The sequence below is a fragment of the Carlito syrichta genome, unplaced genomic scaffold (genome assembly GCF_000164805.1).
Source record: "Carlito syrichta isolate Samal-C Ts95f unplaced genomic scaffold, Tarsius_syrichta-2.0.1 Scaffold304553, whole genome shotgun sequence".
Taxonomy (NCBI): domain Eukaryota; kingdom Metazoa; phylum Chordata; class Mammalia; order Primates; family Tarsiidae; genus Carlito; species Carlito syrichta.
This window is the reverse complement of record NW_007248649.1, coordinates 173,648-199,817: the sequence shown is the minus strand read 5'-3', so window position 1 is coordinate 199,817 and position 26,170 is coordinate 173,648. Positions and strand designations below refer to the sequence as shown.

Sequence of the window (26,170 nt, the reverse complement as noted above, 5' to 3'; positions counted from 1 at the left end):
TCAGATGGATCTCCAGCATTGGACAACAACATTAAATGTAAGCTTCTCGCCAAGCTCAGGCATCCCTGGTCACATGGCCTCCCTAGCTGCTATGCCCCTTAAAGGGAATACCTGTCTCCCCAGAGCCAGCTGGAGCCTGCCTCTGAGGCTGAGGAGACAACAGCAGCAGCTTCTAAGAATAACAACTTCATTTCTCCAGGACATCGTTGGGACACCCTTTGCTTTATATCAGAACAGTGGCCCGTAGGCCAGGGTGGGCACACAGGTATGCTTTCAGGGCACTGGAGGACAGAATTCTTTCAGATGACTGGTTTATTCCAGGCAGGGTAAGAAACAGACCAAGTTCCATATGAACAAATACAGCTCAAGATTATACAAGAAGAGGAATAAGTAGCTAGCAAAAATAGAACAAGACGACATTCAAGAGGTTTCATGATTAAAATTCACAGATCAATAATGTTGACAACAGGTTTTTGCAAGTTACTGAAATGCATAATTAGAAATATGAAATATAGAGACCAAAGAAAGCATCCCTCTCTATCTTTGAGTATGGTTCACTCCAAAGCTAGAATCTAGTCTGAGGCCAAATAATGAAATCAAAATTACCAAAAATTTAACAAAAAACCAGTAAATGTATGTATTTATTTTAAATTTTTATTTTAGAGGTGTGGGGTACATGTGAGGAGTTGGTACATAAGTAAACTGCATGCAGGAGAGGTCTGGGCTTCTAGCAAGCACACTCTTCCCTGGTAGTGGACTCTTCCAGTGGGTAGCTGTGTGCCCCTTATCTCCCTCCCTCTCCCCACTAGTAGTGTCCAGCATCAGTTGTTCCTGCCTTTGTGCTCATGTGCCCAATGTTCAGGGTCTGCTTATGAGTGAGAACATGCAGTATTCCATTTTTTGTTTCTGTAATAGTTGACATAGAATGATCTCCCACTGTATCCATGTTGCTGCAAAGAACATGGTTTTGAAGAGTAATCAAATTTAAAAAACAAAATCTCAACATTCCAAAGCCAAGATGGCATCCTAATTCCATGCTTCTGACTCCTTCTTTCTTCTAATTTTCCACTGAAAGGAATGACATGATCAGGGAAATTCTACAGAATTATAGGAAATCAGATATAAAACTTCAAGGTATTTGTCATCAGAAAGTGGCACAAGTGACCGCCCAATGACAAAGAACACAGACATGCTGCGTGTCCAAAAACCCAACAGGAAGTTGGCTGGGGGCAAGTAAGGGGGCTTGTCTCTACCCTCCTCCTACCCCAGACTAGAGATGCTGAGGAAGAAAAGGCAGGAGAAATGGGGATATACAGAGTTAAATCGCAGGTTGCTCTGCTCACTCCTCATGTGACACAAGGGACTGGTGTATCCCTCCTGTAAACCCAGCACCCAATTATAGCCCGCTAACATTTTATGATAATAATTAAATGTTTTATAATGATAATAATTTACAATGATAATAATTTGAAGATGGTACTCAATTGCTTTTTTTTTTTTTTTTGAGGTAGGGTCTCACTCTGTCACCATCACAGCTCACGATAGCCTCAACCTCCTGGGCTCAGGCAGTCTTTCTGCCTCAGCCTCCCCAGTAGCTGGAACTAAAGGTGCATGCCACCATGCCTGGCTAATTTTTTTTATTTTTTGTAGAGATGAGGTCTTGCTATGTTGCCCAGGCTGGTCTCAAATTTCTGGTCTCAAGAGATCCTCCTGCCTCAGCCTCCCAAAGTGCTGGGATTACAGGTGTAAGCCACCATGCCCAGCCTTAATTACACTTAAAATCTTCAGCTGCTACTGTCACTGGGCATAAAAGCAAAAAGGCCCAGCCAGTGAGAGCCAAAGTGGATTCTAACTGGTCCCAACTGCCCCACCCACACGCACACTAACAGCAAGCGGGCAACTCACTAGTGTGGCTGCTTGAGGTTTCTCAAAATTTCCATCTTGACTTCTCTAGTTCCCCAAAACCTTCCATCCATCAACCTAAGTCAATAAGCCATGAATTATTGAGCTTGCAGGATGCAGATCATGAATATGTATGAGTGTGTTTGGAAGACAAGATTGTAAAACAAATGGGCTCCACAGCGGCTTGCACGAGCCCTGCACACGCGTCTGCAAGGAAATGGCTGGAATTATTCTACCCAGGTACACCATTCAAGCATGGTATTAGCACACAGGAGATGGTGGAAAAAATCAGGTTTTCTGGTGAATCTTTTGCTTCTGTTTTTCCAAGCGCACATGTATGGAAAATTTGCTGAATGAAATACAGCTGGCTACTCTTTGCAAAAACCAAGGGAGTGGGCTTTCTTTGAAGTCACAGTGATCACTGCCTATGTACTGCCTGCAGGAAAGGGTAGTGTGTAATTATTTTCCCTTCCATTCACACTCACCTGAGCACACTCCCCTCAAGACCACTGCCTCCATTCACCAAAGACAGTCCCAAACTTCTGCCCTAATTTATAGGGCAGAATCTCTAAATAAAAGAAATCCCTAAATAAAAAAATAAATCTAAACAAAAGAGAAAAACAACCCACTACACAAAGAGCCATCCCAGTTCACGAGACACTTCACAGAAATCACATGATGGAGCCCAGGGTCTTACTTGCACAACCCTTTCCCACCCAACACCCTGCTAGTGCCCTCTTTCTCATCCTTCCAGAGCCAGGACAAATGCTGAAGCCATCTCTGGCTGCTCCTGCCGACTGTCCACTGGTGTCCCGCCAGCCTAGGACCCCAAAACAACACACCAGGACAGAGATTCTTCCAAGTTAGTGAAAAGCCAATTGGGCTATTTCATTTATTTTTGCCTGCTGCAAATATCATTTTCTGTGCCACACTCATTTTCAGGTGATACTTGCTTTTAGACATAGACCTCACCAAAAACTCATCTTTGCAAAGGTATGACCATATTGAAAGCACATGATTGAAATGTATATGATTTATACAGAAACTGCAAACTACCTCGAGCTAGTAGTACACGAGGTGTCCAACAGATGTCACTGTGTTTCCCTTAGAGATTGAAAATATCCTCCATGCCCCCTGTGAGTTATTTAAAAAGCCCCAGGGCTCCTTGGCACACTGTTTGGGAATCACAGATATAGGCCCTTCTGGAAGTTTCAGGGTAGAGTGGGTCAAATGCGGGGTCAAATGCAAAATATACCTAACAATAAAAAGGAGATATGCTGACCACTAAAAGTTCTAGAGAAGGGAGCTACCTAGAACCCTCAAAGTCAAGGACAACTGCAGGAGCATGCCGGATTCAGGCTAGTCCTTTAAGAAAGATCTGTTCACAGGAGAGGAAGGAAGAGAACATTCCAAGAGGAGGAAACAGACTGAGTATCCTCGAGGTCTTAAACCAAGCATGACAATGCCTCGAAGTCAGGAGCTGTGGCAAAACACTGCAGGGCACGGAGCCACGAAGGTTTTAGAGGAAGGAAGGTATATTTAAAGATGTGTTTAGGAAGCATTATCCAGCCGGTATGTGCGAGTCAACCTGAAGAAAGATGTTGCCGTAACAAGACCCATGAGCAAAAGCCAACCCTGGTCAGGATATATGGAGATAAAGACCCAAAGTGACACTGGTGGGAAAAGAGAAAATAAGCAGATCAGAGAAACTGGAGGAAAATGGTTGGTGCTAGATGAGAGGTAAGTAAGAGAAAAAAATCGAGAATAATCTAGGCACCTAACCAGGTAAGTAGAAAAAGTAATATCATTCACAAAAAGGAAGGTAGGCAGAGGATGTACCAAGCCAGCCTTGGGCGAGGCATGGTGAGTTCGACTCCGATATATTAAGTTTGAGGGGAACAACAGGTCATTTGGGCAAAGAGGTTCAACTGGTGGTTGAACACTCAGGCCCAGCAGATGTTTAGGCCATGTGTGTAGAGCCAATAGTTGATCATGGGGCTTGACAGCAGAGGACTCATCTGTAGGGTATGTCTGCATTTAGGGCAGGAAAGGACAATGTTCACCCACCGGAGCGGACAGGCCCTGAGGGAATACTGAGAAAGGTTAGGGTGTAGGGCCAAAGGGAAAGAGAGGCAACTCAGGTCCAGGGCATCAGAGCCTCAGGGATTTGTTAATAGCATGACTCTCTAAAATCCCAATATTTTAAAGCAGACATTGGATGTATTTTCTGATCTGGTTAAGGAAGAAGCTGGGTATCCTTTGTGAGGGAGAAGCAGTCACTGTTCCAAGACATTTGAAAGGGCTTGAGGGCTGAGGAGCAGGCCAACACCTTCTCTTCTGAATCTTTCATCCCTTGTGTCCGTATGTTCTCCATCCCCTTCCCCTCCCCCTTTCCTTCTATGTTGTTAGCATTTCCACCTGTCACATAAAAGTCTAACTCTGATTTTAGGTTCCAGAGAGCAAGGATCAATACAGATTTAAGCAGTAACTATGAACCATAAAAAGTGAATTCTCTAATGTGTTTCTAGACATTTTTAAGCTGCAATGTATTTAAGCGCTAAACCCAAACACACACTCGCTATGGGCGCCATTTGTACCTGCTAATTAATACTCTAAGATGCTGATACTAAATCAAGGCAGGACCCCCAAAAACCCTGGAATTATCTTTTGGAGGGCAGGCCCCTTATAGTACAGGCTTCCCCCACTAGGTAAGTGTTCTAGGAACACATTGGCATCAGTGTACCAGCTAGTGTTGTTGTGAGAGGCTACGCTTGGCTTCAGAGAATTTGTTTTGGGAGAATCTTTCAATACATTTGTCAATTCATGATGGAGGGGGTTTACGAGCATACCTGCCCATACCGCAACGAGTGTCCAGCAGTTTTTGACCAAAAACAGCATGACCCCATGCCCCACCTTCCCTATTTACCTGATCTCAACCCAAGTAACTGTTTTTTTGTTTCCCCAGATGAAAAAAGTCCTCAAAGGGAAATGTTTTGCTGATATGGAAGAGATGAAATAAAAAACAGCAGAAGCATTAAAAGGTTCAAAATTGATGACTTCCAAAAGTGTTTTGAGCAGCCGGGCTCGGTGGCTTAGCCTGTAATCCTGCGCCTTTGAGAGGCTGAGGTGAGTGGACTGCCTGAGCCCGGAGGTTCGAGACCCGCCGGGCAGGCGAGACCTCATCTCTACAATAAAATCAAAAAATTACCCGGGCATGGCAGTGCACGCCTGTAATTCCGGCTACTCGGAAGGCTGAGGTGGAAGGATCGCCAGAGCCCAGCAAGTCGAGGCTGCGGTGGCCAGGAGCGGCCACGGCATTCCAGTCTGGGCGACAGAGTGAGACTCCAACTCAAAAAAAAAGTGTTTTGAGCAGTGGAAAAGGCATCTCTATAGGTGCATTGCATCAAACAAGAGTACTTTGAAGGTGACTGACTTTTAAACATGTAAGAGTAAATGCACTTTTAAAATAAGTAAGTTCCGGCTTTTTGGGTCCCCCTTCATAAACGAGTACGCTGATGGTTTCTGTACACCACCTAGATACACTCTCCACCTTGTCTGCCCTGCTCTAAGTCCCAGTTGACCTGTGTAGACCTTGCTGACAGGTCTCTTGCCGTGTGGTGAGCATGAGTTCCCCCGCTGGGATTCTAGGAGGAGACTGGGAGGAGTGAGGAGAAGGAAACCTGGCTATTCCCCCACCAGCTCTGAAGGGCTGCCTCGGGTAGGCTGTGACCCACAACACAAGCTCCTGGCTTCTACCTGGTGGCCCTCTCCACACAGCTTTCTCGGATCCTTTGTATATACATCCAGACCCAGGGCTGGTAACCCTGGCAAACCTGCCCAGAACATGTCCACAGATGATTTATCATTCATCGAGAAGTGTGGTCTGTGTCGCCTCCCCTTGAAAGCGGGTGGTCCCTGTGCTACTATGAACAGTGGCAGAAGTGACGCAGTTCCAGACCCCACCCCTAGGAGACTGACAGCTTCTACTTCCTGCTTCCCGGAACTCTTAGAGCCCTTGGAGCTCAACCAGCACAGGAAGTTCAACTACCTGAGGCTGCTGTGCCATGGCAAGTCCAGGCCAGCTCTGTGGAGAGGCTGTGTGCAAAGAGAGAGAGAGCACGCCAGAGCGAGAGAGAGCATGTGCCAGTCTGCCCCAAGCTGCTCAGGCTCTAGCCATCATGGCCATCCCAGCTGGGGCCCCAGATGACACAGAGCAGAGATGAGATGTCCCCGCCATGCCCTATCTGCATTCCTGAACCAGACAGTTGTGACTTATACTAATAATCAATGGTTGTCTTAAGTCACTAAGTATGGGGATAGTTTATTGCACAGCACTGGATCACTGAAATACCACATTCTTTTAACTAGTCCACTTATTAAGCTCCACTCCCTACCCAGTTTGAGTGTCATCTGTTCCTTCTGGGGCCCTGACTGACAAAACATGTATGACAGTCATTAGGGCTAATAATCAAATTCTAGACATCTCTTCTGAGAAAACAATAGACTGCCTTTCCCCCTGAGGTCAGATGTGGTTTGGTGACTTGTTTTGCTTTAGATAATGAAATGTGAATGGAATTTCACATTTAAAGCTGCAGTTTATTTAAGCACTAAACCCAAACACATTCTACAGTGCTATTTGTACCACCTAATTAATGCTCTAAGATGCCGGTACTAATAAACCAGTGTGCTGACAGTTTCCTCGTGTCCCCTAGACCCTCTCCATCTTGTCCATTTCCAGACATGTGTCACTTCCAGACATGTGTCACTTCCAGACACGTGTTACTTCCAAACAAAAGCTTCAGGAGCCAGTGGGTCATCCCTCTTCCCTCTGACCTCACCAGCGATATCCCTTCCAGAATGGGAAGGTTATATCAATCGGATCCCTGTGTGAGGATGACATGGAGAAAAGCTACCTACACACTGCTCATTCCACATCCAGGATGCACTTGCAGTGTGAAAAGTCATGAACATTGGTGATTTCAGTCTCTGAGATGTCCGTGTTTGCGACATAATTATTGTAACTGATACAGTAAACCCCTCTGTCAAGCTAACCCTGACCAAAATGCCCCCATGACTAGGGGTCCATTTGAATGCCTGAACATTCTGCACACCAGGAAAGAAGCCTCTAAATTACTCAAATATCTATGGCCATCTTTTTCACATCAACAATCAGGAAAACCATGGAAATCAGTCGAGCACTGTGGTGGCCATGAAAATAGACCTTGTAGACTTCCAACTATAGGGTATGTTACTGACCAAGAGCCCAGCTACTAACCTCTGAACACTCTCCATGTCTGCTCAAAGGTCACTTCTGGCGGGGTGTGCCCAACAGTGACTGAGTATAGCAGGGATACCAAGGCAGACCGGGTCCTGGGAGATGCAGCCTCTGACGGCCCTTCTGAGCCTGCACAGCAGTTGATGATACTTTCAGTCAACCTTCTCCGCTCTCCTTCACTTGGGGTCTGACTGGCATTGCTGTCTGATAACTCTCCCAGCCCTCCCCTGCTTGCTCCCTGTTTTCTCTCACGCAAGCATTTACCTGAATTAAACCTTGCACATTAAGCTCCATCTTGGCATCTACTTCTCTGAGAACCCAGACTAACAAAACTATACTGATCAATATCCAATCTTGAAAATTTCGCTTTGACAATTTGAAGATTTCTCAAAGAACTAAAAATAAATTCCAGCAATCCCACTACTGGGTATATATGCAAACATACATTGCTCCACCCAAAAGACACCCACACTCGTGTATTGCCGCACTATTCACAATAGCAAAAACATAGTACCAAGCCAGGTGCCCATCAATGGTGGACTGGATAAATAATATGTGGATATTGTGAACTGGATAAAGGACAGACACCATGGAATACTACGCAGCCATAAAAAAAGAACATCATGTTCTTTGCAGCAACGTGGATAGATGTAGCTGGAGATGATCATTCTAAGCAAATTATCACAGAAACAGAAAACTGAATACCACATTTTCTCACTTATAAGTAGGAGCTAAATGCTAAATACACATGGGCATAAGGATGGAAACAACAGACACTGGGCACTCCTAAAGAGGAGATGGGAGAGAAGAAGGCAAGGGCTGTAAAGCCCTCCCATTGGGTACCACGCCCACCACTGGGAGGCATCAGAAGCCCAAACTTCACCATCACACAATACACCTATGCAACAAACCTGCAAGTATACCCCTTGAATCTAAAATTTTTAAAAAAACAAAAACTTATCTTTGACAAATTAAATATACAGAGAAAACAGAACTAGTTCTTACTGAATAAGAGCTAATCTTATTGAATTCATTAATCTGAAGTCAAAAGTAACCAGTTTCGTACAAGTGACATCCATATCTACAGCTGTATTTAATATTCACATTGTTTATATTAATATGGTATCATTTTCTTTCATATGACTTTTAAAAAGTATTATTTAAACCGATATCTAAAAAGTTATCCTTTCCCAAATGTCTAAAATAGGCTTTCAATCCTTTATTCATAACCCTGGAGACCATGTGTATTTTGGAATTCAAAACTTTATGGTCAGGCATGGTGGCTCACGCCTAGAATCCCAGAACTTCGGGAGGCCAAGGTAGGGGCATTATTTGAGCCCAGGAGCTGGAGACTAGCCTAAGCAACATAGAAAGACACCACCTCACCGGGTTCACGCTTTGGGAGGCTGAGGTGAGTGGATTGCCTGAGCCCGCGGGTTCGAGACCCACCTGGGCAACTTGGCGAGACCTCATCTCTACAATAAATCAATAATTAGCCAGGCGTGGTAGCATGCGCCTGTAGTTCCAGCTGCTTGGAGGCTGAGGCAGAAGGATCGCCGAACCCAGCAGGTCGAGGCTTATCTCTAGTCTGGGTGAAAGAGTGAGACTCCAACTCAAAAAAAAAAAAGAAAAAAGAAACCACCTCACAAAAATAAAAAAATTAGTCAGGCCTGGTGATGTGTGCTTGTAGTTCTCAGCTACTCAGAAGCATCAAGCAGGAGGATCGCCTGAGCCCAGGAAGTTGAGACTGCAGTGAGCTGTGACTGTGCCTGGGCAACAGAGCAAGACCCTATCTAAAAAACAAACACACACACACATATACACACAAAACACTTTAAGAAAAGTAACAGGTACACCTGTCATATTTGATATAACATCCCCAGTGGAGCTGGGTCAGCACCCTATAATCAAATATTTTAATATTCCTTCCACAAAACATATAAACATTAACACAAAAGTGTCAAAAGTAAATAGCCTTGAGAGGGCTCAGGTAGGCTTTAATACCAAATTAGTTCAGCAAAAGGTAGGTTACACACCAAATTATAAGAAAACATTCTACATCTAGAGCTTTTTGAAGTTCAACCTGTGGATAAGGATTGTGGACATGTATGTTCATACTACAGAAAACTACGCAGTCCTTTGGAAAAAAAATTAAAAACATCTTCAGATTAACACAGAAGAATGATGGCCACCCTGTGGTGTTGGATGAAGAAAGTACGCGATATAAGAACTTGCAAGAACGACTTGCAGAGGCAGCACTGTTATTACGCACACGCAGGGTGGGGAGAGAAGTGGAGACAATCTCTCACTCCCCACCTTTTATTACCCACCACCCTTCGCAATGACTTCATCTTAGGATCAGAGGTGCTGTGGAAATGTTTATGAGTCCTGATTGTGATGAGGGGAAATTTCTAAGTATGACTTGATTTATTTTATTTATGAGGCAGAGAGAATAGGTTCGCCTCTGTAAACTGCCCACACTGCTGGCAGGTAATTAAGATGGTATGCACAATTCACTGAGCTAGTGCACAATGAAGGGTATTAAGGATACTCAAGAAGGTTCATCTGTCAAAGTAGTGGACACAATATGAAAAATATGGTCAGGCATTCTTCCAGGTAACCTGAGCCCAGACTTCTAGGTACCCCTTCCCACATCAAAGGAGAAACAGAGGAAGTAGGAGATGACAACTCCCACTCCTCGAGAAACACCCAAACTCTGGACTCTGCTCACATGCCTCTGAGTCCTGGTCCTTCTCCTCATGAAAGTGCTCTGTTCTTCGCCCACCACAAAGGGAGCCCAGAGCCATAAGTGAGGCTGTTCGCTTTCCCCCATGCCTGTTCCCTCCCTAACCTGTTAATTCTAAATGATAAAAACACAAACAAGCAAAAAGACCAAGAGCAGAAAGAAAAATTAATTATGGAGGAAAAAATATCCCTCTTTGTTCTCCCTAGTTGCTGTCTAGCCCTGAGAGAAACTGTCTGCAAGGGCTCAAAGGTAAGGGATCCTAATTAGGGATTCAAAATTCCAGTCTAATATGGTAACGTTCACTCTTTATTTTATATACCAGCACTGTCTCTCTCTTTTTTTTTAAAACAATAAGCAATGTATTAGCTTCACCATTTTAAAAATCTCATATTTTAACAATGGGCATCATTGAGAATAATATTAGGGAGTATATATAAAGTGTTCTATCAAATGTTAGCTATTATTCTCTTACAAACCACTGTCTGGGAAAGTACTCAGTGCCAGCACTCTGTTGGTACTTTACAAACATTCCATTTGTGTGCTGTCTATTCATCTTCCTAAGTCTAAGGTACTGTGCTCAGCATTGGAGACACCCCAGTGAACATGTGAAAGTAACCCAAACCAGAAAATATACGTACCACTGTAGAGACAGACATTAAACAACCAATCGACATTTAATGATTTAATTCCACTTGTGGGAGTGACCAGTAAGATCTCTAGAACAGCTCTCTGAAGGTGACTCTCATCCTCAATTACAGATAGAGTCATCAGTAATGTCTGCAGCATTAACATATGCTAATTATAATAACATAAAATTTCCTGAACAAATAGTAATTATAATAATTATCACTACTCTCATAATGGCAAGAAATTATTTCATGTCAATAGGTCAATGAGGAAAAGGAAGGAATTAAATGAAGAAGAAAGTCTAAGTGCATGAGAGAGGACATGGATAATTACTGCCAAAGAGTTTCTACAGCACTGTTGTATTCCTCCAATGAGGACAATTCCTCCATGCAGGGACTTAAAGGCCTGCAATGAAAGATACCCAGCCCATCACTGAAACAGAAAAGCAGTGAAAAACAGAAGGACAACCTGGAAACAAATACAAGGTTTCTATTTTCCAAAGCTACTCATATTTTCTAAGGCAGATCTCATTTCACAGATTTGGTCCCTTTGTGCCAATAAACGACTAAAATAACCTGGAAATCTTAGTATTTTGATGTTTGAACCACATCAAAGATAGCCTCTTGAATGAACCTAGAAAAAACACAAAAATCTGAGTCAGACCAGATTCCCTGTTTGTTTTGGAACATATGGCCACTGCGCTCAAAAGGCACTAAAAGGTAAAAGAGGAACATCTTTCGTCAAGACCTGCTACTTTAAACCAGAAACGCCCTCAGCATGGATGGTAAGGTGTTGAAGTGGCCATAATCAGGTATTCTTGGATTCTGTAAGATAAGAGTCCAGAGAGATGGAATTCCAGGATGCAGAAAGGTGGGTATTCCATCAAAACAACATATGAGCCAGGCACGGTGGCTCACACCTGTAATCCCATCACTTTGGTAGGCCAAAGCAAGAGGAGCCCAGGGAGTTAAGACCAGCCTGGGCAATTTGGCAAGACCTTATCTCTACAATAAATCAAAAAATTAGTAGCCATGGTAGTACACTAGTTGCAGTTACTCTGGAGGCTGAGGTAGAAAGATCACCTGAGCCCAGCAAGTGAAGGCTGCAGTAGCCACGAGCATACCACTACACTCCAGCCTGGGTGACGACGGGAGACGTCAACTCAGAAAAAATTTTTATATATATATATATATATGACAAGTTGCTCTTGCTTCTCCCCATACCAGAAGTATGGTTCCAAAACTTGACAAAGATCCTCTGAACTAAACACTGCACAAGTTTCTTTGCTTAATGAAGAAAAAAATCCCAGAAAATTAGAATTCTAGGTCCATGGGTGTCTCCTGACAGCTCACAATGGAAAAGATAACAGTTGATTTATTATACAAAATGAGAGAGTCATAAGGAATTCAGAGTGGCGCTAATGAGACAGCCAACCTTTGATGGGACCTTAACTTGGCTTCACTTTAATTTCTGCTGTCACAAAATTGTTATAATAAAAAATTATGTTCTATTAAGAAGATGGCAAATTCATGGCATTGGTGCCACTACTGCCCCTCTGTGTGCCCAAGGCAAAGCATTCTTTATGACAGACTCAGCCTTGGAGGACATCTTGACAGCAAGTTCCAAGTAGCCACTACCCATGAACCGAAGCCGTCACAAGTGTCAAGTCTATCTGTTAATACTCCCTGAGATTGACTATCCTACTTGACACTCACAATACTGTATTCCATGACACCAAATGGAACCCACCGGACTTAAGCCCTGGGTATTTTAAGACCTACCTCTGACATTGCTAAGCAACACACATGGAGTGAGAAAAAAAGCACCATCAAATCAATTACACCATGTTTCCCTCCAGGGTCCATCAGTTGTACTACAAAGAGACAGAAGGTTGCACTAGCCAATCACTGACCTTGTGGAGAGCAGGAGCCAAAACTGGTACCAAGAATCCATTATAAATGTAGTTGACAAGCTGATTTCGAATTAGAGGGTGAGCCACCTGAGAGAGAAACAGGTAGTAATGGAAGAGGTAAAGAGTACAAACTTTAGGTCTTCTTAAACTCAGACATTTTGAATCCTGAATTCAAAAAGGAAATACAAATTTTGGCCACTGATTCCATTGATGGATGAATAAATCAGACCTCAGATTGTCATGTCATTTTTTCAAGTGGCTTTTTCCAATATAAAGAGTTTGGCTACAATTAGCAGAAGCTAAACTTCCAATTTTTTTTAAAATGGTAATTTTAAAGTATCTGTTTGAAAAAAAGACAATAGACTGAGTATGCATCAGGATTCATAAATTAAAATTAATAAATTGGAAAGTATCATTCTTGCCCCCTACCTTCTTCTAGGTCACATCTCATCTTGTGACTAACTTTTCTAAAGTATTAATATAACGGTCAAAATAGATCATTAAATACACTTATTTTGCTAGCAGAATCATCACATTCTGAAGATGCATTTTCTGATAGTCATGTATACTGAAGAGGAAGGCATTTAGAACTTTTCTTCATAAAAATAGTTAATATTCAAAAGCAGAAAACATTATCAGAGACAGGACACTTCTTTCATTTGATTTCCAAAAACTATTTAGCTTGGATAGCCTTTCACTAGTATCTGTGTAAATAACCTTTGTAGGAGTCCTTCCCAAACAAAAAAAATCTTAAAAGTATATGGTTTCAATTTCAAAATATATTATAAAATATGTAATTTCCGTGTTTTTAACCATGCCTGTTAGCTGAACTTCTCTTTCTAAAAAAATAAAATAAGAAAAGACGAAAAGAAGATGAAGAAGAAGAAAGTCAAACAATAAAATAAAAAGCAATTTCTAGGGAAGTGAGGCTAGATCTTTAAATTACTGATAATCTCTCGCTGTGTGTGTACACTTGGGAAGGAACTAATAGTAGTTCCATCTTTTTTATTTCCACACTATTTGCAAGAAAATGTTGATAGACTGCAAGATTAAAGAAAAAAATAACTTAAAATGTAATCTATTTATCTTATACATAAATAAAACTTCCCTTGACTTAGCAATAAAAATGAGATGGGAACTAAAGTAATTTACTTGTATTTTCTTCCAGAAGCTATTTCTTTATATGGTAGATAAACAGATTATAACTAACATTTTTTATCTTACATTTACCATAAAGAAAACTTGATTTCTTAATAAATCCAATATTAAGGTAATATTTATGCTGTATAGAAGCAAAACATTTTTTTATGAAAACCTGCCACATCCTTAAATATATATAAAATCTGATTTTTATTGAAAATGGTAACAAGAAATCTCACAGTAAAAATCTAATCAAGAAGCCAAATACATAAGAGTTCAGCAGTTGGCTTTCTTTCCCCCTAAGCGGGCCAATTTCAAAGCAAATTTAATTTGTGTTGCTAAGAAAATGCTTAATTTCTTCTAAATTCAATTGGAATAACAATATTCTTTATGTAGTATGCACCATTAAGCAAAATAAAGTGTTTTCTTTTGTAGACTCCCAAGAAGACCTTGAAGTAAAAGTGGTATAAATTGAAGTACTTAGAAACCTAAAAATATCTCTTTAATGAGTAAGGCATTGAACTTATTTTTGATAAGTGGATAATCAAAACAGAATTAACACCTTTCATAAAGAAGATAAAGACAATCTATTCATTTTTTTTTTTCAATTAAAACTTCCCAGAAACCTACAAACTAACATTCTCACTCATTCATTCAAGGACGTTCAGAAGGCTTAAAGAAAAGCACCAGTATTCTATAAACACTTATTGAAATTTTAAAAAGTGAATGTTTATAAATGAGTCCTTTGCAATGCTCACGCTCTGAATGAAGCCACAGCAAAGGGACCCTTTAGCATGCTCCAGTACCTGTATGACTGCATTGCAGAACTCCAGAGAGTTCATGAACTGGACGAGGGAAGGAAGGAGAAGCCAGTCATCCTTCAGAAGGCAATGCCACTCCTCGCCCTTCTCCTCTAACTTTGTCGGCAGGGAAGAGTAGAGACCACTGAGCCCAGTTGCAAGTACCTGTGTTCAGAAAGAAAAACGTAATAAGCTCTTTTCCAAAGTTCTCAACCTGCAACTAACAGCTCACAGGTGATGCCAATACGGCTGGTCCCAAGGCTGAACTTTAAGTAGCAAAGTATTAAAGGTCTTAGAGGATATAAGTTAACTAGAAAGGATTCAACAGGTGGAGGCAGCAGAGAGGAACAACTCCAACACAGGGAACAGCAGTCTGAGCTACCTGGCTAATATGCACATTGTCAACATGGGTTTCTCATTGGTTATATGCCAGGCCCCGTGCTGGCTGGGGGTGAGGAGTGAAAGGGGTACACACAAAAATGCCCAAAACATGACTCCAGCCCCAGGAAGTTCAGGAGAGGAACAAAATAAGCAATTTGTTATAGGACACTATGTTGAGTGCAAATACTGGGAAAACACATGCCCCAGACTACAGGAAGCCCCAGGTGAAAGTGGTTCAGAACAGAAAGCCACAAAGGTGGGAACCATGAGTAGCTTTCTGAGAAAGATTCCTTGCAATTCCTTCCATGTTTGAGGTCTGACAACTGCAAGTTCACAGTTTAGAAAGCACATTCATGTATATTATCTTATCAGACCTTCACCAACAATAGCAAGGAGAAAGAACAGGAGGGGGGACCACAGGGCAGTTAGCTGTGATGACAAGAGTTCAAAAAGAGCTAAGGTGGGTCCACGCTGAGGCATAAGCACTAGGAAAAGAGAAGAAAATAAACTGTAAGCATCAAGTGTAAGGTGGATGTAAGGGTGATCTACCCATGACATCTATCGATCCAACATTAACTCAAAGCTCATAGGGTTTATGTCCTTCCTTCCTGGGAGCCACATTCCTAAAATGAAGCTGACAGTATTTGGCCTTGGTAAGGGGGTTGCATGAGAATTCAAAACTGTCAAGTTATCCAACTTGGGTCATTAAGAAAATGGCAGTGCCCTTCATAGAGACAGAAATGTAGGAAAGGAACACACTCAATGCTGAGTGCTTGTTGATGTTACCTTGTGGAGTATAAAACCAGGAAAACAATGACTCTCGGAGTATGGGAGGCCTCCTGACTGGGAAGTAATGACAGCTAAGCAGTCCCTTGGAGATCCTGGCTTGGCAGATGTGCACAGGATGGAGAAAGAGGGCTGTGACTGGACACAAGGAAGTCAGCTATAAAAGGCTCTGCTCAGGCGCAAGCCCTAAGGTGATGATGGCCTCAGACAGGATGGAAACATTCGAGAAAATATGAGGTAGGCCCACAGTATAATGAGAAATGAACAGGCAATAATAATAGTGTTAGAAATGCTCAGAACACATCATAGGAAATGTATGGTGTTGTGGGTGTATAGAAGGCTCTTAGACCAGACTCAAGGGGTTGGTAGAAGGAAATGTTCTTACAAGAAGTGATGTCAAAGCTGCTGAAGAATAAGTAGAAATCAGCCCGAAAAGGAGTGGTGCAAGGACAAATATTCTAGGCAGAGCACACAGCATGGCCATGTTCTCCAGGAACTGCCAGAAGTATCATCAGAGTGCAGAATCGTAGGCCGAAAGAGGCTGTCAAGGCAAGTGGGAACCAGATCCTGCAGGGTTTTATATGAGGGGAGACCCTCCAAAAACCCAGAATTACTTTTAGGCAGGCGGGCCCCCTGTACTATAGACATCCCCCACTAAGTAAGTGTTCTAAGACCCATCAGCATCAGTGCACCAGCTAGCATTGTTGTGAGAGGCTGTATTCAGTTTCAGTGAAACTTTTTTTTTTTTTGGAGATTCTTTCAATGCATTTGCCCATTTCATGATGGGTGATTCATGAGTGCATCTGCCCACACCACAATGAGTGTTCAGCAGTTTTTTGTTTTTGTTGTTTTGGGGGGTTTTTTTTAACCAAAAACAGCATGACTTCTGTGCCCTATCCCCCATATTTATTAGATCTCTCCCCAAGCACCATTTTGTTTGTTTGTTTGTTTCCCTGGATGAAAAAAGTCCTCAAAGGAAAACATCTTGTTTATGTGGAAGAAAAGAAACAAAAAACAGCAGAAGCACTAAAAGGCATCAAAACTGATGAGTTCAAAAACTGTTTTGTGTAGTGGAAAACATGTCTCAATAGGAGTATTACATCAAACCGGGAGTACTCTGAAGGTGACTGAAGTTTTAAACATGTAGGAATAAACACACAATTTTTTATGAATCAATTCTGGGGTTTTTTGGGGTCCCCCTCATAGGTCAGGACAAAGAGTTTGTGGGGCGTCCAAATGGAGAGTCCAGCAAACAGCTGATGTGGGTCTGAGGCTCAGGTGAGAGCTCCGGGCAAGATCTGGAGCCACCAGTGTGTAGATGGCACCTCCAGCCACATAGACCAGAGCGAGAAGAAGGAAAGAGGTTTAGCAGACAGATATGACAAAATAATCCACAGGGCCTGGTGTCAGAAACAGAATGTCGGAAGGAGGTGAGCGTCCAGATACGTTAAACTCAGGGAAAAAAATTACCTACAAATCTCCTGTTGGCTCTTTTGCCCTGTCCTGTTCCCCCAGCACTCCGCATCCGTGTGCAGCAATCCTCCTTCCTGCATTTATGAGCTATTGCCTAGTATCCCCATCTCTCCTGGTCAGATTTGTTCACTCCGGTACACACTGGAGATGTGGGTGATCGGCCCAGTCAGGTATGTTGAATTTCAGATCCTAGCAGTGCTTCCTATGAAGAACATACCCAACACCAACAACAGGGTACAAGCCAGGGAGGTTTTAGCACAGGGAAAACAGATGAAGCGATGAAGCCACAGAGGGGCGGAGCAGGATGGAGGAGATGGTACAGAGCCCACGGGGGAGGACAGAGGGCAGGGAGACAAATAGATGAACCATTTCAGCACTAGAGAAATCAAAAGATTAGACATATCTCTGGTAACCCTTACTCATTCATTCACTCACTAAAAAAAAAAAACAAAAACTAAATACTTACTTCAGGTCAGGTACTATTTTAAGTACAGAAAACACGATAGTAAACAAGATAGCACATTTATCTCTTTTTCAAAATCAGGGCATCTGTGGTCCCAAAGAAGATTGTCCCCTATTTAAGGTGAACATACCCAAACAAATGACTTTAATTCCAGTTTTGAATGTGACCCAAATGAGTTGCTTGTTATAAATTAGAAACCTCTGGCAAAAGAGAACAGAGACCAAAAGTTCTCCTGGAAGAGAAATCTAATCTTGATGCCACATTTTAAAAATCAATTACATTTGCTAACTCATGCTAAATTACCCACAGAACAAAGGCTTTAATTCTGCCTACTCCTGATTTCTTAACCACTTTGAGCCTTTGAAGATGAATTCATAAAGACAGGCTTAATTTGTCTAACTAAAAAGCTGGGAATAACTATTCAGTATATCAATATAATTACAGCAACATTAATTTTCAAATTACATACATCAGTGACAGTAATTAAAAATAACACATACCTAATATTCACGTTTTTAAAAGAGTATTTTGGGGAGGGCATGGCTGAGATGTGAACAGAAACCTGAACAAGTAGAAGGATACTCCAAGTACAGAAGGATGCTCCCTGTACGGAAGGATACTCCCCGTATAGGACACTCCGTGTACAGAAGGATACTCCTTGTATAGAAGGAGACTCCTTGTATAGAAAGATACTCCATGTATAGAAGGATATTCCCTATATAGAAGAACACTCCCTGTACAGAAGGGCACTCCTTGTACAGAAGAATATTCCCTGTACAGGACACTCCATGTACAAAAGGATACTCTCTCTACAGAAGCATACTCCCTGTGCAGACAGATATTCCCTGTACAAAAAGATACTCCATGTACAGAAGAATACTCTGCATACAGAAGGACACTCCTTGTACAGAAAGATGTTCCCTATACAGAAGGATACCCCCCGTACAGAAGATATTCCCGTATAGAAGGATGCTCCATGTCCAGAAGGATATCCCATGTAGAGAAGAATGCTCTGTGTACAGAAGGACAGTCCCTGTACAGAAGGATACTCTGTGTACAGAAAGACACTCCTTGAACAGAAGGATACTCCCTATACAGAAAGATACTCTCTGTACAGAAGATATTCACTATACAGAAGAATACTCCCAGCTGGGCTCGGTCGCTCAGCCTGTAATCCCACGCATTGGGAGGCTGAGGTGAGTGGACTGCCGGAACCTGCGGGTTCACGACCCACCTGGGCAACTTGGCGAGACCTCATCTCTACAATAAATCAAAAAATCAGCCATGCATGGTAGTGCGTGCCTGTAATTCCGCTACTCGGAAGGCTGAGGTGGAAGGATCGCCGGAACCCAGCAGGTTGAGGCTGCGGTGGCCGGGAGCAGCCACTGCACTCCAATCTGGGCGACAGAGTGAGACTCCAACTCAAAAAAAAAAAAAAAAAAGAATACTCCCTGTGCAGAAGGGCACTCTGTGTACAGAAGGATATTCCCTATACAGGAGGACACTCCCTGAACATAAGGATACTCCATGTATAGAAGGACACTCCCTGTACAGGAGGATATTCCCTATATAGAAGGATACTTTGTGTACAAAAGGATATTCCCTGTACAGAAGGACATGTCATAAACAGAAGGACACACATGTACAAAAGGATACTCCATGTACAGAAGGATATACCTGTACAGAAGGACACTTCATGTACACAAGAATATTCCTTGTGCAGAGGGATACTCCTTGTGCAGAAAGATACTCTTGTATACAAGATTCTCCCTATACAGAAGAATACTCCCTGTGCAGGACACTCTCTATGCAGAAAGATACTTCCTGTGCAGAAGGATACTCTGTACAGAAAGATAATCTCTGTACCGAAAGACACTGCCCATACTGAAGTAACAGCTGAATGGGAAGTCCTACCATGTTTCTGCCACTACAAAGCATCTCTGTTATCTTCTTCAGAATGGTAAAGAAACAGAGGAGAAAATGCTCTGCACAATAAAGTGTATCATATGTCTTGGAAAAGGATTCCAAATCTTTACTATTTATAGTCTCCCTTCCGAGACTTTGCTCTGAGTACAGACTCATTCACCTATACTGCACATATTTCTAGAACACAGACTGCAGGCCAAACATATGCACAGTTGGTCCCAAAGAAAAAAGAGCAGTGAACAAGTCAGAACAGGAGAGATGGAGAAGACAGCTGACAAGCCAATAAATACAAGCAAGTGACTGCTCCCCAAAGGAACACAGAGAGTGTGGGGGGAGGAGGAAAGGGAAAAGGAGAACCACGATATGTCTGGAGGCAATTTTTCCAGGTTCAAGAGCTTAACAGCACCTTCTATTTGTGTTTAAATTTCATTTTTTTAACTTAAAAGTTAAATGATAAGGCCAGGTGCAGTGGCTCTCACCTGTAATCCCAGCAATTTGGGAGGCTGAGGCGGGAGGAGCACTTGAACCCATGAGTGCAAGACCAGCCTGGGCAACATAGCAAAACCTTGGCTCTACAAAAAAATTAGCTGGGCATGGTGTGGCACATGTCTGTAGTTCCAGCTACTTGGGAGGCTGAGGCAGAAGGATCGCCTGAGCCCAAGAGGTTGAGGCTGCAGTGAGACGGGATCGTGCTACTGTACTCCAGCCTGGGCAACACAGACCCTATCTCAAGGGGGAAAAAATTATAAAAAACTTAAATATAGGACAACCCATTCAGGTCCTCTCCTGGTTTGGGAGTTTTTCTGTTCTCTCAATAAATCCTGCCTTCTCACTTAAAAAAAATTTTTTTTAAATACATATGTATTCAACAGTTTATTAAAAATAAGTTTATTAATAATAAGTTTATTAAAAATAAGATGCCTATCCACTATTTTAGACTTTTATTGATCCTGACTACAAAAAAGTTCATTGCAAAACATTTATTCCCAGCACATTAAATATTAACCCAATATTTTTCATTTATCTTCTCCCAAGCGTCTCCTCACAATAAACCAAATCACTATATAAAATCATATGGATAACAAGAGACAAAAAGCCAACAACTTTCCGGACAGCAGTACAGCATGGTAGTTGCTAAGATCAAGGATTTTAGTATCTGAGTCACATGGTTTTGAACCAGGCTCTGCCACTGACAGGCAGTTATTAAAGTTCTCTAAATTTCAGAGTTGTTGCAAGGATTAAAGAAAAGAATGCATGTTACAAGATTAGCATAATGTTTTACACACAGCCATGTCTCCAATAGAGTTAAGAAAGATGACAAGCACACAGCACTGAACAAGCCAAGCAATGTTTAACTTTAAACATCTAATGATACCCAGTTAATTTTAGCAAACACAAAGATTTTTAGCAGATGGCTTCAGTCTGAAGCTCACAGCAAAACACCTGGTGGGGACTATTTGATACAACTTGCCAAAATAAAAAGCCTCATAAATTTTGGATATGGGATGAAGAATGTTCTACCTGCGGCTGTGTTCCAAAAGGTGGCTGGTTTTAATTTGCATTTCTTGATTTATGTATGCTGTTTTCTGTTTGCCAATATGTGACAAATGGCACGGGTTTAACAATCAATATTTGGCTTAAAAAAATCGAAGTGATAGGGTCATTCAGTCCTCAACCATCTGTTGGCACCAAACTGTTCCCCAGAGTATCCTCATCCTCCTCATTTTCTTGGGGAGTCGCATCGTGAGATAAGAGCAAGCTCTTCTTGTCAACTACAGCAATGACGGTTTCCAAAAGTGGTCCAGTTTCCTGAAAGAGTCATTACTCTCCCAACAGCCTGACGCTAACACACTTTGACAATCATACTAATTAGAGAAAGCTTTTTGTCAATTGTGGTCCTTAGCCGGATGGTTAATAGAGTATGCTTTTATCTTCAACATAAAGAGACCTTTTTTTTTTAATTATGTTGTCAGATGTAATTATGGAAAACTGGGAACAAATGAGATTATGGGCTCTATCCTGAGGGGCAACTTAACACAATGGAGCTCGTGTTCCATTCTAGCAAACAAGGTCAGCTGGATACGTTGTTTTCCCTCCAATTTTAATGAACTGTACAGTGTTTTAAAATATGTTTTTATAAAAGCAACAGTTACTCGGTAAAATCTGCTTATGGCACAGATCTGCTTATGGAAATCTAAGCAATAAAACATGCTCCATCTTGTCAGGATATCTTTAAATTTTTAAATTATGAAATATTAAAAAAATACAAAACAGGATAGAAACTCATCACTGAGACTTCCCAGCTTTTAACATTTTGCCAAAACTTCTTCAGAGTAACCTTTATTTTTTCGAAAAATAAAATATTACAAGTAAAATGAAACCCTACTCCAATCCTATCACTATCCTTTCTCCTTCCTTCACCCCCAAAAGAAACCATAGTATTCTGTGCTTATTTTTTTTTTTACTTTTGCTGATATATATGTATCCAAAAAACAGTATATACTAAGATTCTGTGTTTTAAACTTTGTGTAAATTTTATGGAAACACTAACATACTATATATGTAGCCTTTTGCTACTTATTTTTTTACTTACTCAACATGTTTTTCAATTGATCACTGCTCATATATGTAGTTATATAATACAAGTGATTCATTCACTTGGAATACTGACTAATATCCCATTGATGTATGAATAAATTAGTTTATTTATCTTTAACTTCATATTTTTCTCTTCAAATCACTGTTCTACTGAACATTTTAAAATATGTATCCTTATAAACATGTGCTAGATTTCTAGGCAAATATCTAGAAGTGAAATTGTAAAATCATGTGGTATGCAAATATTCCATTTTACTAAATATTGCCATATTGCTTTCTTGAGTTATTATACCAATTTATGTTGTCCAAAGTTTTTGTTTTTATCCTTGACAACATTTGATGTTATCAGATGTCTAATGGTTAGCCACTCTGATAAGTATTAACTGATGTCTTACTGAACCCCAACTGTGAGACAACCTAACACACACCTCTTGAAATGCAACACCTGTAAAGTATTCTTGCCAAAAATGTGTAACCTATATTTAATTAGGCATATAAGACCTAACTCCAATTTGCAGGAGACATGAGGATAGGGACAACTACACAAGAAACAATCAAACAAACCTAGAATGTGGGGTGTTCTACAAGAGAATGGTCTGCTCTCTTCAAAAGCCAATGTCATGGAGAAGTAGCCAGTTGCTATATACTAACAGGCTCAAGAGACATGATAGCCAGATGTAAACCTTTTATTGGACACATTCAGGAGAAAGAAAACTATGAATGTAACTTGAGGCATAATGGGAGAACTGGAGAGTCGATCATATTAAGGAATCATTGTACAATTTTCTTAGGTATAACACTGGTATTATGGTTATGTAGGAAAATGTCCCTATTCAGAGGAGATACATACTAAAGGAACCAATGTCTGCAACTTAACTTCAAATGTACAGTGAAAATAAATTAAAAGAACACATGATAAATATACCAAAGAATGGCAAAATATTAACAATTCTGAATCTAGGTGGTGTGTATTTGGAGTTCATTAAAGCATTCTTCTAAATTTTCTGTAATCTACTTTTTTTCATAATAAAAAGTTGTGAAACATAAATTGTATTAATTCATAGACTGATTTGCAGGAATGTCCCATCTATATGGTATTGACAAATTATAGAGTTATTTATTTAGGCCTTCTTTTATAACCTTCAATAAAATTTTAGAATTTTCCCCTTTCATATATTTGTTAGATTTATTTCAAAATACCTCATGATTGTGCTTTCGTAAATGGTATCACCTTGCCTTTTGCATACTGGTCAGGAGACCCACCTGAATATTTTGATGATTTATTACAATACCTTTTATCCTTTAATAGCAAAACAACTCAAAACAATCAAATAAGTTAAAACCCAACCTCATATAGCTCACTCACAAAGCTGACTTTTTAAAAACTGTTTTTATTTCTTTAGTTTTTTAGCGATAAGGGCTCCCTATGTTGCCTAGGCTGGTCTCAAACTCCTGGGCTTAAGCAATCCTTTCACCTCAGCCTCTCAAAATGCTGGGATTACAGGAATGAATCACTACACCTGGCCACAAAACTGACTTTTCTTTTTCCTATGTTTTTTACAGATCGGATTAGTTCCATGTTTTAAAACTGACTTTTTAAGGAGGTTTTGTTTGTTTGTTTGTTTTTGAGCAGCTTATGGCTCCTAACAAAATCGAGCAGACGGTTACAGAGAGAGCTCATATTCCCCCACACCCACATGTGTACAGTCTCCCATTATCAAACCCCCCCACCAGAATGGTACATTGGTTACAACTGATGAACTTACAGTGACATAGTACAGTCATCCCAAATCTGTGGTTTCCATTAGGGTTCACTCTTGGTGTTTTATATTCTATGGGTTTGGACAAATGTGTAATGACGTGTATCCACCATACGGCATAATAGAAAGCAGTTTCACTGCCCTAAAACTCCACTGTGCTTTACCTACTCATCCCTCCCCCTGCTCCAAACCTTGAAAAACATTGATCTTGTTACTGTCTCCATAGTTTTTGCCTTTTCCAGAATGCCATATAGTTGGAATCACTTAGTATGTAGCCTATTCTTTCATTTAGTAATATGCATTTAAGGTTTCCGTGTCTTTTCATGGCTTGATAGCTCATTTCTCCCCATTATCTGGATGTACCAAGGATTATATATATATTCACCTATTGAAGGACATCTTAAGTTTTAGCAATTATGAATAAAGCTGCTATAAACATCCGTGAGCAGGTTTTTGCATGGACATAAGTTTTCAGCTCCTTTGGGTAAATACCAAGACTGTAATTGCTGGACCATATGGTAAGAGGATGTTTAGTTTTATAAGAAGCTGCCAGACCTTCTTCCAAAGTGTCTGTATCATTTCACATTCCCACCAGCAGCAAGTGAGAGTTCCTGTTGCTCCATATCCTTGTCAGCACTTGGGGTTGTCAGTGCGGCCCACGAAATGCCTGTAGAATCCCCTCCCTGCCACCCCATGTCCTCATGACAAGCAAACACACTACAACTAATGGCCATTAATCTTGCTGAGAAACAAAATAATTTGTGAAACCAGCTGTGAAGAGTTTTACCACGTGCTATGATTCAACCTGAAAAAAAAGCTTAAGAATTAGAAAGTACAGGTTTTACCATTTATCAGGATAAGCTCTTAGAAAAAAAAAATCGCCGGGCTCAGTGGCTCAGCCTGTAATCCCGCGCCTTGGGAGGCTGAGGTAAGTGAATTGCTGGAGCCCACGGGTTCGAGACCCACGTGGGCAACTTGGCGAGACTTCATCTCTACAATAAATCAAAATGAGCCGGGTGCGGTAGCACGCGCCTGTTGTTCCAGCTACTTGGAAGGCTGAGGCAGAAGGATCGCAGGAGCCCAGCAGGTCGAGGCTGCGGTGGCCGGGAGTGGCCACTGCACTCCAGTCCGGGCAGCAGAGTGAGACTCCAACTCAAAAAAAAAAAAAAAAAATCACTCCTAATGCAATGAAAATGAACCAAGAAACAGGAACACATCTAGCCTCCTCTGTTGGCTCATGCTAGGCTGACACTGCACAGCCAAACGGCGCCTCAACTAGATTCATTTGCTTTCTGCAAAAGATTTTCTCTAAACATCTTTCCATAGAGGGTGCCAGGTAAAACCTGCTGAAAAAAAAAGAAATAAGTATTCACCACTAGCACAGGCAGGGAGAAGGAGAGAGGGAGAAAAATAGGCCAAGGAGAGGGACTTACAGGACAAAAGTAGGTGTTCTCCACGATGTGTTGGGCCACCACGCTGTTCTCAGCAGAGAGAGACATGATGAACAGCAGAGCATCCCGAGCTTGTTGGCCTACTGCCCCCTCGCGGTGAATGAAGGGAATCAGAAGGGAGAAGATGAGGAAGTTGGCAGCCCCTTGGTCCTCACTAGTGTGGAAGAAGAGTTCCAGAATGGATGGATCTTTGGCAAGGATGGAGCAGAGCTGATTGAGTAGGACAACCAGTTTCCCCTCCACAGAGGGAGTGGTTGTTCCTGAACAGGAGCTCAGCAACATCATTAGAGGCTTCAGAATGGGCTTGTGGTGCAGTAGAGGCTGGTGCGACTGGGTGACCAACATCTCATACATCCTCAGTTGTTCAATCTTCGTCTCATCCGTAAATTCCCTTCTCAAGCTCCAGAGGAAGAGTTTCTCCATGATGTTCTCGGAGACCACAAATTCCAGAATTGGCCCCATTGCAGCATCCTTGGCTTGCTCTTCAATCAGCAAGAAAAGCATGTGTTCTACATAATTCTGCACAGCACTGGCCTCATCTGGAGGAATAGACCCATATTTTGCCTGGGTGTTCTTCAAGGGGTCATGCTTCTCTAAGATTTTCACAACCTGTAACCAAATAAAACATTTATCATCCATCTGATTTCATCATAATTACAACCACCATGATTTTTGCCAAATCTTCACCAAAAATGTAGAAGCCATTGCCCACAAGATATATATTAGTATTGCATGTGTGTCTCTCCCTTATGAGAATAAAATAAAAGGATTAAACTATAGAAGATTGAGGAAGATGCTTACTTATAATAGTTATAAATTTCGACAACCAAAATATCAAAGAAAATACTATGATTATGTAAATTAAGCTACATGCATTCCTTGGATCATTTATTATGAAGAGTATTGAGCAACATGAAAACCTTTAAGTGA

At 41.4% G+C, this 26,170-nt stretch overlaps 1 protein-coding gene across 1 annotated transcript in view; it reads right to left on the bottom strand.

The window, feature by feature from the left end:
• The window catches only part of FAM160A1 (family with sequence similarity 160 member A1), a 104,364-nt gene that overhangs the window by 66,120 nt on the left and 12,074 nt on the right, over window positions 1–26,170 (bottom strand). Inside the window, exons 2-4 of the mRNA XM_008060164.2 lie at window positions 25,223–25,849; window positions 14,409–14,567; window positions 12,463–12,549 (exon numbers count right to left, since the gene is read on the bottom strand). Of these exons, the coding sequence (XP_008058355.1) occupies window positions 12,463–12,549; window positions 14,409–14,567; window positions 25,223–25,849 (873 nt within the window). The remainder of the gene's footprint in view (window positions 1–12,462; window positions 12,550–14,408; window positions 14,568–25,222; window positions 25,850–26,170) is intronic.